This window comes from Copadichromis virginalis, linkage group LG8 (genome assembly GCF_057382275.1).
Source record: "Copadichromis virginalis isolate Kocher_CV1m ecotype Utaka linkage group LG8, C_Virginalis_male_GT1.1, whole genome shotgun sequence".
Taxonomy (NCBI): domain Eukaryota; kingdom Metazoa; phylum Chordata; class Actinopteri; order Cichliformes; family Cichlidae; genus Copadichromis; species Copadichromis virginalis.
Genome location: NC_140625.1, coordinates 9,983,850 through 10,001,115, shown reverse-complemented (window position 1 = coordinate 10,001,115; position 17,266 = coordinate 9,983,850). Strand labels below are relative to the sequence as shown.

General features: G+C 41.7%; 1 protein-coding gene across 2 annotated transcripts; it reads right to left on the bottom strand.

Moving 5' to 3' along the window:
* Window positions 1-1,549: 1,549 nt before the first annotated feature.
* On the bottom strand, window positions 1,550-17,252 carry ubtd1b (ubiquitin domain containing 1b). Of its 2 annotated transcripts, none has more exons than XM_085465685.1 (4): window positions 16,497-17,252; window positions 7,118-7,345; window positions 6,838-6,995; window positions 1,550-4,855 (listed from the first exon to the last, which is right to left on the bottom strand). In XM_085465685.1, exons 1-4 carry the CDS (start codon window positions 16,576-16,578, stop codon window positions 4,583-4,585), a joined length of 741 nt encoding a protein of 246 aa, XP_085321811.1. In that variant the 5' UTR covers window positions 16,579-17,252; the 3' UTR covers window positions 1,550-4,582. The 2 variants fall into 2 exon arrangements, with proteins under 2 accessions (XP_085321811.1, XP_085321812.1); XM_085465686.1 differs by lacking the exon at window positions 16,497-17,252 and adding an exon at window positions 7,884-7,949.
* Window positions 17,253-17,266: the final 14 nt, after the last annotated feature.

Below are 17,266 nucleotides of genomic sequence, written 5' to 3'. Positions count from 1 at the left end.
TCTCCAGATGCTCAAAAATATCATAAAGTTGATTTAAGCTCTACTTTATCACATTTTTGAGTGCTTGACGTCACGTAAACTGTGATTACATTTCACTGAAAAAGATGAGTCACTGGACTCAACTCAAACTAAAGGAGGTGAAGTGGTTCAGGACAGAAAGGCGGGGGCTAAATAAACACACATGCTGCCTGTGCTGATGCATCTTCACAGATTATCTTAAATCATCTTTATCTTGAATTACCCGCTGTTACTCTAAGAGTGAGCTCCAAAACACAACTCGACTGACAAACATGTATTAGTGCTTAATCTCACGCCTCAGAATTGGAATTTTATCTCATCTTTCCTCTTATTCTAAGGTTGAGAGGATAAGTTATCTCCTTATGGGAACAGATTTCAGTAACTTGTATCTAATGAGACAAAGAAAAGACTATTGCGAGTGGTAACATTTTTCTCTGGGTTAGTTCACAAAGCTGCAGAGCAGTGATTAGAGCAACAACGCAAAACACAAACCTGTCCTAAATTCTGTCTGACCTATATGTGCAACAGCATATCAGAAAGACTGATAACAAGAGAATTTCCAGAGTAACCCAAGAGGGGTGTGCTACGGCGCAAGATTAATGTGTTAGCGAGGTAAGCCAGTGTTTTTAGGCTCCCCTTTAACCTGGACAAGGAACGGTTTCCCATTGACGACTATAGGATGAGAAATCTTTTTATGCAACCACAGTCGTGGCCCCCTGGTGGCCGTTAAAAACAATCCCAGTTTAAGGCACTTAAGTGTAGGCTTCAGTTGTTAGTCCTACAAGCCATGTCCATATTTTATATGATATGGTGAGTGTGCACAGAGCCTGGTTTAACAAAGACATTTAATAAAAATAACCAAGGTTGTGACTAGGGTTCTAGGTTTAGGGGACTAAATAATGCAATAACTAAATGTCTGGCTGTGCTTTGAAGCACACTCCTATGATGCAACCATACAGATATTTATACCTTTAATTGGCATATTGAACCGTTAATGGGAGGGGATGGGCTTTAGTAGTTTGTATACTGTCGATCAGGGGTCCTGTTTGCAGTTCTCTGAGGGCACCTTAAAGCACTTTACAGTGTAATAACATGTGGTCCCTTTAATGTCGGACAATGGTCAGTGCTCAAAGTCTCAAAGACATTAATAAAGAGGACAAATTGAAGACACGGAGCAAGCAAACAAGCTTACTTCAGCAAGAATGGCATAACAGGAGATGCCATAATTAAAACTGTCAGCAGAGCACCCTCAAGTCCGACGACACCAACCTTAACGGCCGAGATGAGCGCCGCAGAATGCTAAATGGACACTAAAATGAAACTGTGTAGGCAAATTTTAATCTTTTGATATTTACTCTAGAAATATTAAGAGCCCGTGGGGACGGGGCGGTCAAGGCGACAGCTAGCAACACATTTTAAAGAGACAACACAAACACAGGTGATTGCAGCACTGCAGATTGTACCTTTTGACAATACTCATGGCTGGTGCTGTTGGATATCAGCAAAAAGCAGAAATCAGACACGAAACTGATGAGGTCTATGTCTATTGTATTGCACATACAGAGACAAACGCTTGTTCAAGTTTGCATACGATAGTTACAAAACATATCCCTTTAGGAACCACAGGTAAAAGGTGAAGGAAGAAAGAAAAACATCCTTAAAACACACACAAGTTAATGAACCACAAGGCTGAAAAGTGGCTAGACAAAGAGAGAAGGAACATCATCTCTCTGCTGTGGCTCAGGTCAGTTTCATTACCTCCACGATGCTGATGATGCAGGATATTTGTGCGACAGGAGCGGAGAATGAAAACAAAGCTCGTCCAGCTGTGGACGTTTGTGACAGTGAACCAGCTGATGCGTTATTCTGCAACGTGACCTGGAACTGATGCACAGAGTGCTCTTGTATCTTTGGCTTTCCTCCTTTGTGTGCAGAAACAGGACAACAGAAAAAAAAGTAGCTTAAATGCACTTTGAGTTTGAAATGAGTCACTGAAGAAAAGAAAAAAAGAAAATCAGCTGGGGTGTGCTACGCAGTGACATAAATGTCATGATCAGGATTATGGCTTTTATTTTTCCTCCCATACAAACAGACTCTTGTGCAAACACACTGCTCAGGAAAGCAGTCTCATATCTCTGATTGCAAATACAAGAAAGGGTGATTGTGATAATAAAGCACGGTGTTTTTCACACCGAGTGATCCATGGCTATTATTCAGGCAAAATCATCTTCACTGAGCTCCAGTGTGAACACAGCCACAGAGATTTAAAGTGGATTCAGATGGTCCAGCATGAGGGGGATGAATGTGGGGCTGTTTTGTTTGTAGCTCATCAATCTGGGAGTCCAGCCTCTGGGGACAACATCTAATTTTTCAGGGATTCCAGCATCAGCCAAGCTTATTTTGTGCACTGGTCATCACTTATGAATACTGTTAAATTTTAAAAGTTCCCAGATGATAGCTAATGCTCTCCACGGGTACATACAAACAAAGGCTGCTTAAGGTGAGCGAAGTCGAGTGAACTCTGGACTGCTAGCAGCTATAAATAAAAAGTGAAAATGTTCCACTGCCAAAGATCTTGCAGCTCGTCTGCAGATTTACATACAGATATCAGATCTCACTCGTTTGTTTCCTCTGGTGACCGCTGCGGTTGGCGACAAACCTGATGGCTCTCTTCCCTCCAAACAATTATTGTTGCTCTTCAAGAGCCGGTTAGAGTCGGGGCATGAACACTAACAGATGTGCTATGATGTAAAGCAAACAGGCAGTGCGTGCTCACCGCTCAGTGTGAAACTAAGACAGACAAACAAGCTCGAAAAAACCTCTCCTTGTTCTCTGAATCGACACCAGCTTACAGGAAAGCCACCACAGAAAAAAAACATTCTCGCCTTGAAGCACAGATTTTGGTTGGTTTTATTTTTAGCTTTCCAGTCAGATCTGTGAAAATATGATTAAATTAAAATTTGTTAAAAGAAAACTCCAGCAGTATTAGTACCCCCCTAAAAAAAAAAATCCCATAAAGCAGCATGCTGCATTTCCCTTTCCCTGCCTGCTTAAGACCATACCTCGCCTACTGCCATACGCTGAGTTTGCTATATGCAAAATGAATGCTTAATTCCCAAATCCACCTTTTTTTTAAATCACTCTGTGGGGCCTTCCTGCCACACAGAAGGCCTTAAACAACTGCTTTTACATGAGAAGCAAACTGGACATCGTGTGGAAATCCCTGGGGTGTGCTTGTAAGCAACAGTCATGATATGTAGGGGATCACCAGTATGGCCAGTTTTACTGAAGGGAGAAAAAAAAAGAAAAGAAGAAATCAGCTTGAGCTTTTTGTTTTCACTCGCCGCTCCGTATCATACCTGCTGGTGAAGAGAAAATGCCCTTTTCCCCTCCTTTCTTTCTTTTATTGTTCAACATTACCAGACCACATCGAGAGCAAAAAAAGCTGGATTTACATTCATCCGGTGGTGGAAGGGGAAAAACAAAACAAAACAAGTGACCATAAACAACTGATCTGATCAAATTTAATAAGGCCTGTGCTGCTCCCTCCTGCTGGTCAGGGCGTCACTGCGCAGTCAGCAATGCAGCGGTTAAGACGACACTTTTTTCAAGGGAATTCCGCTTTCCCTTAAATCAATGACGTGATTCACTTAAGCTATGACTTTTAGTCCAGTCTCGACTCTCAATGCATCGTATGGGTCAGCTTCGTAATCTTGTCGCACACCCCCTCCACACACACACACACACACAACCATTCTCTTCTGTCCGCAAGACTTACGAAATCTTTTAAAAGAAATAAAGGCAACACTTATAGCTTAGGTCCATCTAAAAGTTCCTGAATCTAAAAAAAAACAAACAAAAAAAAGAAGATATATTAGCCCAACAATAAAATTGCAGGTGATTACCCCCCCCCCCCCCCTTTTGTCTTGTAGAAGGCACACAAACTACCACAAAAGTATAGTACTAATCTTTAAATGTGCAAAAAAAAGCCCAGTTGACTTTATTTCCTCAGTAAGGGAAAGGAAAAAGAAGAAGAATATTCAGCACGTTTCTTTTTTCCTGCTTTCCTTTCCTGTTTCTGTGGAGGAGAAAGAGAGCAACAGTGCTGAGTTTATAGGTGTCATAGCAGAAATACGCTCTAGAACCAACGCCTCTGCAGTTCCTCTGTTGGCACTGTGTTAGCAGGCTAAAGGGCAAAGGCAGAGTCTGCATGTGCAGCTCTGATGTGCACGTTCTGTGCACTGAGAAAAGGCTTGCACACCAGCGCGAGGAGCTCTGCTTTAATATGCAACGATGACAGGCATCTCTGGTTAGTGTGATGACTGGAACGACTCAGCAGATCCCCCCCAAAAAACACACACGTGCACACACAGGGACATTTAGAAAAAAGGGGGAAAAAAAGCAGCACTTTTCAGTTTCTTCTTTGTCTGTTTTTGTTTGTTTCACCCTCACAGTTTATTTCTCTTTCAGTAACAGTAGCTTTTGTCAAGAAGAATAAGTTATCCAGCATTGGGAGGCACCTCTGGTCCATCACAGACTGCATCGCTCCTCTGATGGTCCTCGGTTACTCGGGCACAGGTGAGGAGCCGGTGGTTGTCGGCGGTGATGGTTTGGGGGCTTGGAGTGCCTGTGGGTTGACGATGACCTGGATCACAAAGTCCTTCTGGATCTTAGTGTCTTGCAGCCGTGTCTTGTCCGTGAGCAGCTTCCCGGAGAAGAACCAGCGCTGGTGAACGGCGTCGATGTCTTCCTGGACTTGCAGTTGCTTCTTCAGCTGGCCTATGGTGTCAACCATGCTGACGCTGAGACGCAAGTCCTTTCCTGTGGACAGCCGCACCTACAGGGGAGCAGAGAGCAGAAGAGTGAGCTAACAATGCTGCATGGAGAGATTAGCCAAGTTCCAAATGCAAAGAACTCAAAAACTGGTCCGTGGCTTGTTTTGTGTTGGCATTTTACAGTTTTAACCCCGTAAGAAGTCTTAATAAATGTCAAAAGCTGCATGAATGTTAGTACATAAGCTTCTCTAGCATCTGTTTGCACTTATTAGGCACATATGAGGATATGACTCATAACCACAGGAAGTAAATGTTGGATGAAATCTGTTTTTCTGTCCAAAGGTGAAACCAGCTGCTGATAAACCGGCTCAAACAGCTAGCTAACACAAAAACAGAGTAATGTGTAACTACATCAACTTTCCCAGAGCCTGTCAATCTGCAGCAGTTTAACAATTAATCAGGAGAAGCACAGCCACAACATTAATGATGATTTGACCCAGATGTAGTCACACTCTACTAATATTAAGGTTTTCCATATCAGAACATAATAAAAAATTTCCTAGACTTTAGCAGTTCTTGAAACCTAAGACATGCTGCCTTGTTCTTTTTAGAGAGAAGAGACTTTGTTCAGTCTTTGTCTAGTTGTTCTGTCAAGAACTTTAACAGTTCACTTCAGCATGTTAAATGTTAAAGTAGGGCTGTAGAGTCTGAGAAGTGGGGGAATTTTCTGTTACTTCCACTGCTGGGAAGAATGGTGGCTGACATAATTGTTTTCCACGTGAGAGTCATCTTTGTCACTGGAAATGGCCTCATAACCCTTCCCACATAGGTGGAAGCAATCGTTGTTTCTCTTAGGGTGTTTTCATATCTGCAGTGCTTGGTCCATTTAAATTGAACTGGTTCGTTTTCCCCCTTGCGGTTCGTTTGTGCAGGTGTGACCACGGTAATCGCACTTGGGTGCGGACAAAAACAACCACACCACTGCGGAGGAGCTGGTCTTGGTGTGGTTCCAAATGAACTCCAGAAAACTTTCTTTACGGTGCAAATGCTGTAGGCTTGAGCTAAAATCTTCCTGGACCCTTGTATGCTTTGTATTCTGGGATGAGGCAAGGTACTATAGATGTACAAAGGTCTGTACAGACAACTAGTTGTGACGTGATTGCAAATTCTTCATGTTCATGTTCAATAGTCGGGAGCACAGCATCTTCTTCTTGTATTTACTTTAGTTGTTCTCACCTCAGACACATCTGGCCAATCAGCAAACTGAACACTCTCACTTGACTTGCAGTGAAACATTTTGGTTCACTTGGAATTAATATAGATTTTTCTGTGTGCAAAAAGAAACCAAAATACAAGCAAAAGCTACAAGTTTACAAAGTCATCAACTGATTTGGAGCAGACTAAATGAACTGTAGGTACGAATAATGCTGTCATTTCTGTCTGGAACTGTGTCGACACACACCTGAATGCTCCAGAATAGCAAACTACTAAAACTTCTGCTTTTATAGAAGTGCTCACACTTGCTGACCAGCAAACAAATCTATTCAAATTACTAGCACCTGGCTGCTATCTACCCCCTTAATTGTTGTGGAAGCAGTAAGGGTGTACTCAGCATTTCACACACTGTTTCTGCATTTTTTTTTATTGCATGATTAATGGCAGTATAAAAAGTCAATTCTATCAGTTTTTATGACTTGCTCGAGGACTACACCACTTTTTAGCATGTTCTGATATGCAAAACCTTGGAACTGTAGTTTTGGCACGACTGTATGGAGATTTACATATTTAGTTTTTTATGCAAACTTTAAGGAAAACCCCAAAACAAAGACTGAGGCAACCATTGCCTCTTGAGTTACTAATACACCCAACTGAATATTCGTCTAAACTTAATCAGTTACTCTGAATTAATATTAGACCAGTACATCTATTTGATTACATTGAGTACAATGTTTACAGTGTGGATTAATATGCAGATGACACCATTTAGTCCTAATCAGTTGGTAACGTGACCCGTGTCTTACAGGAGATGTACTAGTCGTGGTACCTTGAGCTGGAATTCCTTCTTGGATGCTGCTGGGGGTTCAGGGCTGTCACTGGGGTCTTCGTCACTACGCTCTGAGATGAGGTTGATGGGTGGTGCCAGGCAGTAGACGGGCAGCTGGTAGCGGTTCCCAAGTTCATCGTAACACTCTGTCAGGGTACCTGAGAAGAGGATGCCACAGAAAAACAGGTCACATTGTAAGTTAAGTCTGGTTTAAGCAGCCTATGTGAGAGTGAGGTGAGAACTGTACTGTATAAGTATACTGTGTGTGTTCTGTCCTCACCGTGTGGCAGTGTGATGCTGGCTCCATCCACTATAGCCTGAGCTAATTCATGGTCGTTACACTCCAAGGCCACAGCGGCTGCTTTCAGAGCATCCCAGATTTCCTTGCGGCCCTCGAAGGCCGGCGCCGTGTCCCAAAACTCATCCCGCTTGCTCCGTAGCTGGCCCTCCGTCATCGGGTAGTCACTCTTCCATTTGGGACGATCTTTTTTCAGAGGCTCGTTACGCCCTGTAAAGGTAGAGGAGTGTATTAATTTAATGCTGAAGTTTCACACTCATAATGCGCAACAAATAAAACAAACACCCCACTAAATTCTAAGGTCAGAGGCAGAATTCTGAAAACATCTAATTTAAGGTAACATTTGAACACAGCATGAGGTCCTCTCATTACAAAACAAGTGTTGATTAATTCACCCACATGTACAATTTATTTCCCTTCTTACTATTGTAAAAATGGAGGAAGAAACAACAGGAATCCAAACACGACAGTCAGTGGAAGTCGTTTTCACAATCCTCATTATCATGTGTGAATGCCGAATGCAGAGAGCAGGCAGCTTGGCTAATGAGGAAAGCCCAGCCTTAACTCTGTTCTTTCATCTCCTCACTGTAATAAACAGAACTGCCAGACAGAAACTCGAGCTGTCATCAGAGAAAGATCGTCCTACCCCACCCTAACATGTCTTCTCAATCTAAAATTAGGAGGTCATTCAGAGTTTGCTGTATCCATGAAGCGTATGCTTACTCTATATCTGTCTATGTAACCTTACCTTCATGTTTCCCACTATTCACTATTAATACAGAGCACACCTAGGCCAGGAGAACACTGACTGATCTGGAGGGAAAGCATAAGGACAACAGGCTAGGATCAGCCACCCATCATTGAAACTTCCAGTGATTTTCCACACCTGTTTGTATCATAGCCGGCATAAAATTCCTCTGACTGAAGCTACGGATGTCCAGAAATAAAATACATGAAGCTATAAATCAACGTAAAAGCTTGACAGTAAAACTGAGTACTAAACTTGCCTATAGTTGCTAATGCCTGCGTCACAGCTGCCACACATTGAAGAGTGGACTGATGGAAAATACAGCATACAAAAGGGACACCTCGCATGCAGAGTTGCCTTTCTTCCAGACTAATTATCTATAGTGCAGGAGGCTCAGGACAAGTAATCCTGGTGTAGGATTAGCATTTAAAGGCGAGTGAATCCCAAGTAAAGAAAAGCAGGTTCCTCACTACCACTGAGCAAAAATTTAAAAAAAAAAAAGGCCTGTGGTGTCCATGAGAGCCAAAAACATTTGAATTGATATCCAATGCAGATTAATTGCTGTGTCCCAAATGTTATGCAGCCATCTGCCATCAGATGGAGGATCATTGTTGAGAAACAGCATGAATGCACCAATCTTGGGACTGATCTTATTATTAACACAAATATTGTTAGTCCTTTTAAAAGGTATAAGCACGAAATCGTGGATACAAGCGGCGAAAATGGACTTTCACCCAGGGGTGCATGGTTTTTCCCTGAGAAGTACAGCCATTCAGGATGGGCTCAGAGCCGCTGCTACTCCACATCGAAAGTAAAGGCGGGCAGTTTCTGGGTGAGGTTTCTGGGTGACCGGGCATGTCTTGCTGAGAGGAGGCACCAGATATGCTGGAGAGATTATATCTATCGGATGGCCTAGAAATGGTACAACGTTCCCCAGATTAAGCGGATCAGGTTGCAGGCGAGAGCAAGGTCTGGGCTTCTCTGCATAGGCTGCTGCCCCTGCGCCCCGACTCCAGATAAACAGAAAAAAAAATTGCTATCGTTCTATCGTTTTGTCATTTTAGATTTAAACTTTTATTGAAGTGGTTGGCATGAATATGGAACAGCGTGCATCATTCATAACACACAGCACAATGTGCCACACTTTTCAGTCACAGTTTATTTGTTTTTCTGATGATAATTTGTCACATTTTCAACAGGTGAAGAAGTGTTTTTCTGGAGAACATGAAATGCTCATAATGCTCATAACCAAGGTGCTGCACAGTTAAGCAACATGATTGATTAAGGAATGTGTTAAATGCTTAAAATGCCTTTGTGTAGAGAGTTTTTGACAAATAGGGCTGCCACAAACGATTATTTTGATAGTCGACTAATCACCGATTATTTTTGCGATTAGTCGACTAATCAGATCATCATCCATTGGACGTAAAACGTACAGCTTATTGCACCAGCAGCATCTGCTCTTATATAACTATCATTAGCTTACAGCTTTAAGTGTTTAAGGTATGTGCTAACTAAAAATAAAGACAAGATGATAGTTTGTTTCGGTGAAGTTTAATAAACTCCTTGCTATCTAAAATATAACAGGACACCGGAGTAGATTCTCCAGCATCTCACACTTCTGATAATCAGCTGTCTGCTTGACGTTTATTCAGCTGTGTAAAAACTATAACTTTAATCTCAGCCAAACAGATTTACTCAGGAACAAATAAAATACTAAAAAAAAATTTAAAAAAAAGCCAAACAATAACATTTTTAAGTTATCTAAGTGACTCATATGTTTAACCTGAGTAGCGAAAGACGGCGGTGGGTTTGAAAACGATTTGCCGGGAGTCTGGTGTTCTCACGGCTCTAGTTAGCCTAGCCCCCGGCTAGCTATCGAGCTAGTGGGTAACAGACGTCTCCGAAAACGTCGGAGCGCTTTTGAAAATATGTGGTGTCTTGATAAACTGAGCCGATATTTAAGGTTTACACAGCTACATTCCCGCCTGAAAATATGTTAAACGTTTATTTTGTGACCCAGAAAGAATAATAAGAGTAATATTAAAACTAACTAGCTGCCGCCATTGTTGGAAACTGAGCTGGGCCGCGCTATGATTTCTGGGACACAGCTTCTTCTTCTTCGGGGTTTAACGGCAGCTGGCATCCTTGTACATGCAGTGCTGCCATCTTCTGTTTCAATCCGTTATTACACTCTTAAATCCTACTACATATTCCTGCGTCTTTTGTGATCTTACAAAGCTTCAAACGACGCATCGACTATTAAATCAGTCGTCGACGATTTTGATAGTCGACGTAATCGTGACTAGTCGACTAATCGTGGCAGCCCTATTGACAAATTTAACTTGTTTCTTCATTTTAGAATAGTTAGTTGACTAAATGAAGGGGAAAAGTACGCTAAGAAATTATTCACTAGGAACATCCCTAGTTTTAGCTTTATTTTCATAACTTTTATAGCATTACTGATGAAAACCTACATGGCAATATATACTACACCAGGTAAATAAGTAATTCATACAGAATGAAATGGCAGAAAAGTCGATTTTTTTCACTACCTACAACACATGTTTTTGTTTTTGCTTTTTTTAAAAATGTATTTATGGGTCCTGGTTAAAAAATGTTATATTATTACAGAGTAACAACCATTTTTTTCTGTAATTTTACACACCTAATATGTACAACCTGGTTCCACAGAGTCATGGTGACAGATTTCTTTAACTTACAATTTCAAAAGTAAGTTTTTCTACATGATGAAGAAAGGTTGTAGTACTTCTTTCCTTAATATGAAGATATCTGAGGAATTCGATGTATGGTTAAACTTCTGTATACTGACAGAAAGGACTATCACTGGTCTGATTAGGCTGTATGTGGCCCATGATGTGAAGATGTGTTTGACATTCGTGAGCTATAGACATATTGCAGTTATGTCAACGTGGACGTACACAGTGTACAGGACACCCAAGTGGGCTCAACCTTGTAGTCAGTTATCTTATCACCACGCTACATCATTCAGCTTTCTGCAGTTAAAGACACGGCCCGCCTCTGTAGTTTAAAAGTGTTTTTAAAGCATCTGTAATGGTACTTAAAAAAAACCCAAAAAAAACACCACATGCATTATTACTACAATAGTGCCGCCACTGTCTTTATATGCTCTGTTTACAGATCACTCAGCTCAGAAAAGCTACCGACAGGTCCACCTGCTCCTATTTTGTAGCACATAGCCCTTAACATGGAACATGCTGGCTCTTAGAAGCTTATTGCATCAGTATCATCAGTAATAAACACTGCATACATTAAAGGCACTATGAGATTCCAAACTCTCATGAGCTCACTGAAAACTCCATTGTGCAACATGGCTCTATAAAACTTGGGTACACCATAAAGACCTCCTCATTTCTAAGATGAAACACATGCTGTAAATCCTCAACTATCTGTTTCCATTCTGCCGAGGCAACGTGACGTAACACTTGCAAAACGCGTCATACAAAAGAGGCTTGTGTTACAACAACAACAACTACTTAAATGTCTTCTTTTCAAGTTTTGCCTACAGCTATTGCAAACTGTTTTTTTCCTCCCCACAGTCTGTGTCACTTTATTCTGCATTTATATCTATTGGTTAGTACAGGGCTGCTCTAAAGTCTTGAGCCAGCCCTTATTTCTTTATATTTTGCTTCCAAGAAACCAGACTTGTAATTTTTAATGGGATCTTGAGCAATAGTTCTCCCGGCTTTCTGAAGGTCTTGCAAAGGTTTTCTTTGGACCCTACTCCTTTTCTGTTTGCTTGTTAAGCCATTTAACAACGACCTATAAATCATTCAAGCATCAAAAAGGCTTCTAACTCAAGGAATGAACCAGTTTTGTGCCTAACAGGCAACTTAGAAAAGAGCCAATTGTGAATGGCTTCTTTAGGCACTTTGTTACTAGCAGCCTGTCACCAAAGCACGAAATACCCATTTCTTTTGCTGAATCTATGAACAATGCCAAAGCTTACACATTTTGACAGGCACAGCATTGTAATGTTGTCCTAAAAGTTAATTCCTAAAGAGGAAAGCCGACAGGTGGAAGACCAAAGATAAATGGAGTGGCCTTGAATATCATCTACAACAAATTAAGTGTCTAAAAGTCATGTTCTTAAGAATAATAGCAGACAATCCAGCAAAGACTTGGCAAAGGTCTTTGCTGGATGAATCCAGATATGAGATTTTTGGCAAAGTGTTATCAGTAAGTACAGATGAGGTCAGGAGTGGTGCAAAGGGCAATGTCTACAGCAGGGGTAGGCAACTCCAGGCTTCAAGGGCCGGTGTCCTGCAGGTTTTAGATGTGTCCTTGATCCAACACAGCTGATTTAAATGGCTAAATTACCTCCTCAACATGTCTTGAAGTTTTCCAGAAGCCTTGTAATGAACTAATCATTTGATTCAGGTGTGTTGACCCAGGGTGAGATCTAAAACCTGCAGGACACCGGCCCTCGAGGCCTGGAGATGCCTACCCCTGGTCTAAAGCAGTCTACTGACCCTTAGTCAGTGATGTTGGAGATCTTCTCAAAACTAACGGAATTATGAACACAGGAAAGTACCATTAGGGTATAATCTGCCAAGCAGTGCCATCTCTTTCCAAATGGTACTGCATGGTATTGATTCACAGTTGGCATTTTTCAGCATGACAATGATCTCAAAAACACTATAAATGCAGTAAAAGCATACCTGGGTAGGAAATATGTACGTGTAACACTATCGGTCACAGACTATCCTTCACAAAGCCCGGACCTCAACGTTATGTGAGCAGTGTAGTGCACATATAATGTCTTAGTCATTAAGCTTTTTTATTTTGGTCAAATAAGGTAACAGAGACTTTGGCCTCATACTGGTTAATCCTCTTCATCTTCCACTGAGATGCTCAGGAGTTTAAAGTTTGAATATTAACAAAAGTCATCAGAAGAGGGGATGGGTTGATACGCGCAGGCAAACAGCAGTGCTGCAGTACACTCCTATGAATCAGTGTCACTGTGTCTGTACTTATAAGCAGTGAGCTAAACTGTATAGAAAAAGAATAGGGAGTGTGACCGCGTGCAAAAATGTTCACATTATAGGAGAATACTGCTGAAACTGCAGTACGGTGAGAGAGCGCGAGTGACAGAAATAAAATTTATGGGGATAAGTGTGTGTGTCTTAAAAAAAACTCGGTGAAATGCCTCATAAAACAGAAAACAGCAACAAGGCTTCCTTGTGCTGCAAAAACAGCACACCCGACAACTACAGGTGGCTGATGAAGATTACCTAACGCTAGGAACAACTGCTCTTCTTCCTTTAAAGAGCAACAAAGATAACGCCGCTGCCAGATGACACTGACCGAATTGCCACTGACCAAATCAATATGAGGACGTACTGGCGCACACTCACTCACGTGCTGTAACTGCTTATCTTATCACCACTTTTGTTTCCTTCACCTTTCTGCAGCTAAAGATACAGTCAGCCTCTAAAAGCTACTTTCGGCTGCTCCCACAGCCACAGGGGGTCGTCACAGCGGGTTGCTCTGCGTGTTGGATTTGACAGGTTTTTATGCTGGATGCTCTTCATGACACAACTCCAAAGGGATTCAGGTCTCCTCCCAGGATGGATCTGGGGGATCTTTTCCTTGTCAAACCAATGTTTACACTACACTAAAGATACAATGAGTCTCTGTAATCTGAAAATGATCCCTGAAGCAACTATAATATTTTACAGAATATTTTCAGCAAACTCTGAGCAAAAGTAATTAATCTTAATATTAAGACTGGGTAATTATTTTTGTTTTTCCAATTATAATTCGGGCATTCAGCAAACATAAAAACAAGATAATCATAAATGCAATAAAAATCAAGCCCAAGCATGTACTGTAAACTGTAAGGCCAGAAGTACTGGGACACCCACATGTAACACAAACTGCTCAGCTGTGCCATACCTTGTAGTTCCCGGTGTACAGTTTTTGTGCTGATGTTAAAACCAGAGAAGGACCCCACTCATTAACTTTAGCTGGCTGAGCAGCTGTCTTTCCACTTTGCAAAAAGATGTGACTGATTATATACGTTGTGACAAAGCCTGCATTCAAAGATTAAGAGGTGTGGCCCATTACTTTTGTCCATGTGTATGTTTATGTGGTTTATGCTGGATTGATCACTCTAATAGCGGTCACCCTTTAAATGGGAATGTGCTTGAGACAGCTGTGAAACGGGTTTGGTTCAACCAAAGCGATGATGTGTTGATGTAGCAGTAACCCTGCTCGGTACGAGACGAGCCAATAAAGTGAAAATATGACTTGAACGCCTCCAGGTCAGAATCCAGCCTAGACGTGACAATACAACAGCCCAGCTGATTTCTGGTTAGTCTGAGACAGCTGGATACAGACAGTGCTGAGAGCCACTCATGGGAAGGCTGGTTTGAGGTTTGATCTATATTTGCTTTTTACTGAAATTGTAAACCACTGTTACAGAGATGCTTAAAAAAACAAAAACACAACAACACTTGTAAATTATAGACATTGTCAACTAAAACAATGTGTTTCTCCTTAATCAAGCTGTTTTCTAAAGCAAATACATTCAAAATAGATAGACCACCTTGGAACGGGCAGGTTTCACTTTCATTTACAGTTCAGCTTACTTTCCAGTGAATTGTTTTGTTGATTCTTGAGATCCTAATCATTGAGAGCTTTGACATTATCATGGTTAATCAGTCTACCGTTATTATTAGGTGATTTACAAAACTAGCAAGCGAACCTTGTGCATATATATTCAGCAGGTTTTGTATACTCTTATAGCCTGATTGATATTTGACTTTTTAAAAATCAATATTTTAAAATAAACTGGAAATTGTGCATTTCTAATCACCTTTCAGTTACATCCATGCTGCTTCTAAATGCGTTACTATCTTATAACGGGTTTCTGCAGATGTTTATTTAAAGTCCAAACATGTTCTTCCATTATTTTTCTCAGCATCACAATGCAAACGAGACTCCTTTTTGTTCCTTTAAGCGTGTGGTAGGCAGACCTAACACGAACATAGTAACACAAATTAGTGAGCTCTTATCCAAACAAAATTGGAACAAACGAAAAAATTGAGATCCCATATGAGCTATCCAATTCTTCCTCTTATCAAATGGGGTTTCTTTATGAGCATGTATGTAACAGAGTTACAGTCAGTATCAGTCTCAGTCACTGATACAGCGGGGCATGATGTGACTTGTTCTTGATCGAAGCCTTGTCTAGCAAAGGGAGCGTGTTGAGTCTAATCAAGTTGGGAAATCAACATGAGCCACTGCCAGAAAGCCTGGGTATCTTGGCTCTGACAGCTTTAACTTTAAATAGCTACTCTGGCACACGACAAAGAAACTTACCTTGAAGGTCATATTGGCATCAAAAATCTATGTTAGAGTCTAATTTTAGGATGCAACTCCATAAGCAGGGGTCAGAAAGTCTATTCAAACAACGCCCTTTTTTATATGGCGAAAGTTGGACTCCATCTTCAAAACCTCCCATCTTTCTGATGCAAACTGGAGACAATTCCCACTGGAAAAAGGCGGACTGAAAAACTTTCCAGCAGTAACAAATCAAGGGGACAGAACCTGCATCCAAATGAATAACAGACATTTAGTTTCCTGAGCAGCCACTCTAAGGCAAACACTGAGCTCAAGTGTGCTTGCACTGTAGTCACACAACCGTGCATGCTTTTAAAGCAATATGACAGAAATATGAAAAAGCTGGAAAGTCTTTTCCCATCCCAAAATGTTTACGTGACCCCCATTCATGAACCTGCCAGGCTGTAAAGCCCTAATCTCCCAATAATGACTGTATCATAACAAGGTCACACAAAATATAATCACCATTGTTTTCTGCAAAAGTAGAAGTTCCCAGTGTCTAATAATTCAGCTGCACTGCGCCTGTGTGTTGATGGTTAACTTTAGTTTGATTAACAAAGTAGCAGTTTATTATTATGTTAACTTCCAGGAAAGTCCGTAACCAACAGACATAAACTGATGTGAAAAGAGAGCAACTTCTGGAATTAATGTAACGTAGCTGGCTGTTACAGTAACCACAACACAGAGCTTACGCCCTAGATTTTAATATACGAAAATCACCCAACGAGCTTACTGTCATCAACTTTGGTACAGATGTTATCTGAATATACAGCTTCACCAGTCTGAACTGATAAGATGAAAAACTACCTCGTCAAAGCTAAAGAATCAAGCCCTTTTTTACTGATACAGAAGAGGCACACATCAAAGTCAGACAGCTACAGCAGAATCCAGTTTCCTGATGTGTGTGAGGAATCGTGAATGGAGATTTCGTGCACCTGCCCTCTCGTGGCTGCTGTTAAACAGAGGTATCGACCTCTGTTTAACAGCAGCCACGACACAAAAAAGGGATGCGAATCACAAGTGGTGGCCAGAAATGCACTCTCGGATAAATCTGAACCTGCTATTGTTATAGCAACACAAAACTATCAACGCCGAAATATTTCTCTTTTTTGGCATCACTGATCATCAACGGACAGAGACACTGTTGACTTTAAGTTTCCAGCTCTTATATTTCAAAGAAACCTCTCCGCATATTAATACAACATCCACACAATGTTGCCTTACCTCCTCGTCCACCGTTCCTGGAGGAGCCCCGACTCTGCGAGTCTTCCCAGCCTTCCAAGTATCTGCCCATACATCCCCCCATGGCTAACGGGCTCCAGATCGCTTTTACGGGTCTCACTGGCTAAACAGGGGCCCCATTGCGGACGAGGACGATGTACTAGGTCCGATGAGGAGGATGGTTTTCACGCACAGGGACGCAAGCCTGATATGTCATTCGTAACCGCACTGAGGGCGGCAGTTAATATTTAAATCACGTTTTGCAGGTCTATACGTTTGAGATTAGGGCTTAAAGTGCCCTCTTTGTAAATAACTTCTGCCTGCGTGTTGACACGCGCACGCAGAGTTCACGGCTCGTGGCCCGCACCAATGTTTCAAGAGTTTGAGCAATCCCCAGCATCTGCCACCAGCTCGTTGTTAGCTTCAGGATATATACAGTATGTTTCTACTGTTTAACGTAGCTGGGCTGACTTGTAAGTGTTGCTATTAACCCGTCCAGACACAGCGCACCTTTCTCGCTAACAGGCTAACAGGGCCAACACGCTAGCTACCACGGCGTAAGTAAACACAAACTTCCGCGCGCACGATATCATTTCCCCGCATCTTCCGTCTCTGACAAACGCAGCGGGTCATTACAGTCTCCCTCTGTCCGCCGTACGAAGGAGTACTTCAGTTCTTTGACGAGCTCGGTACAGTGTTTTCTTTAAATAGCCCCCCTAAAAAATTCTCCCTACTTCGCTGGTGAAAGGTGACCAGCGGCAGTCTGCTAGCGC

What these genes read in the sequence shown, in the direction of transcription:
- ubtd1b (XM_085465685.1), bottom strand. Translation starts at nt 16,578, where the DNA reads ATGGGGGGATGTATGGGCAGATACTTGGAAGGCTGGGAAGACTCGCAG. An exon ending in CAGCATCACACTGCCACACG is followed by an intron (nt 6,996 to 7,117) that starts GTGAGGACAGAA and finishes TCCTCTTCTCAG; the next exon opens with GTACCCTGACAGAGTGTTAC. An exon ending in AGAAGGAATTCCAGCTCAAG is followed by an intron (nt 4,856 to 6,837) that starts GTACCACGACTA and finishes GCTCCCCTGTAG; the next exon opens with GTGCGGCTGTCCACAGGAAA.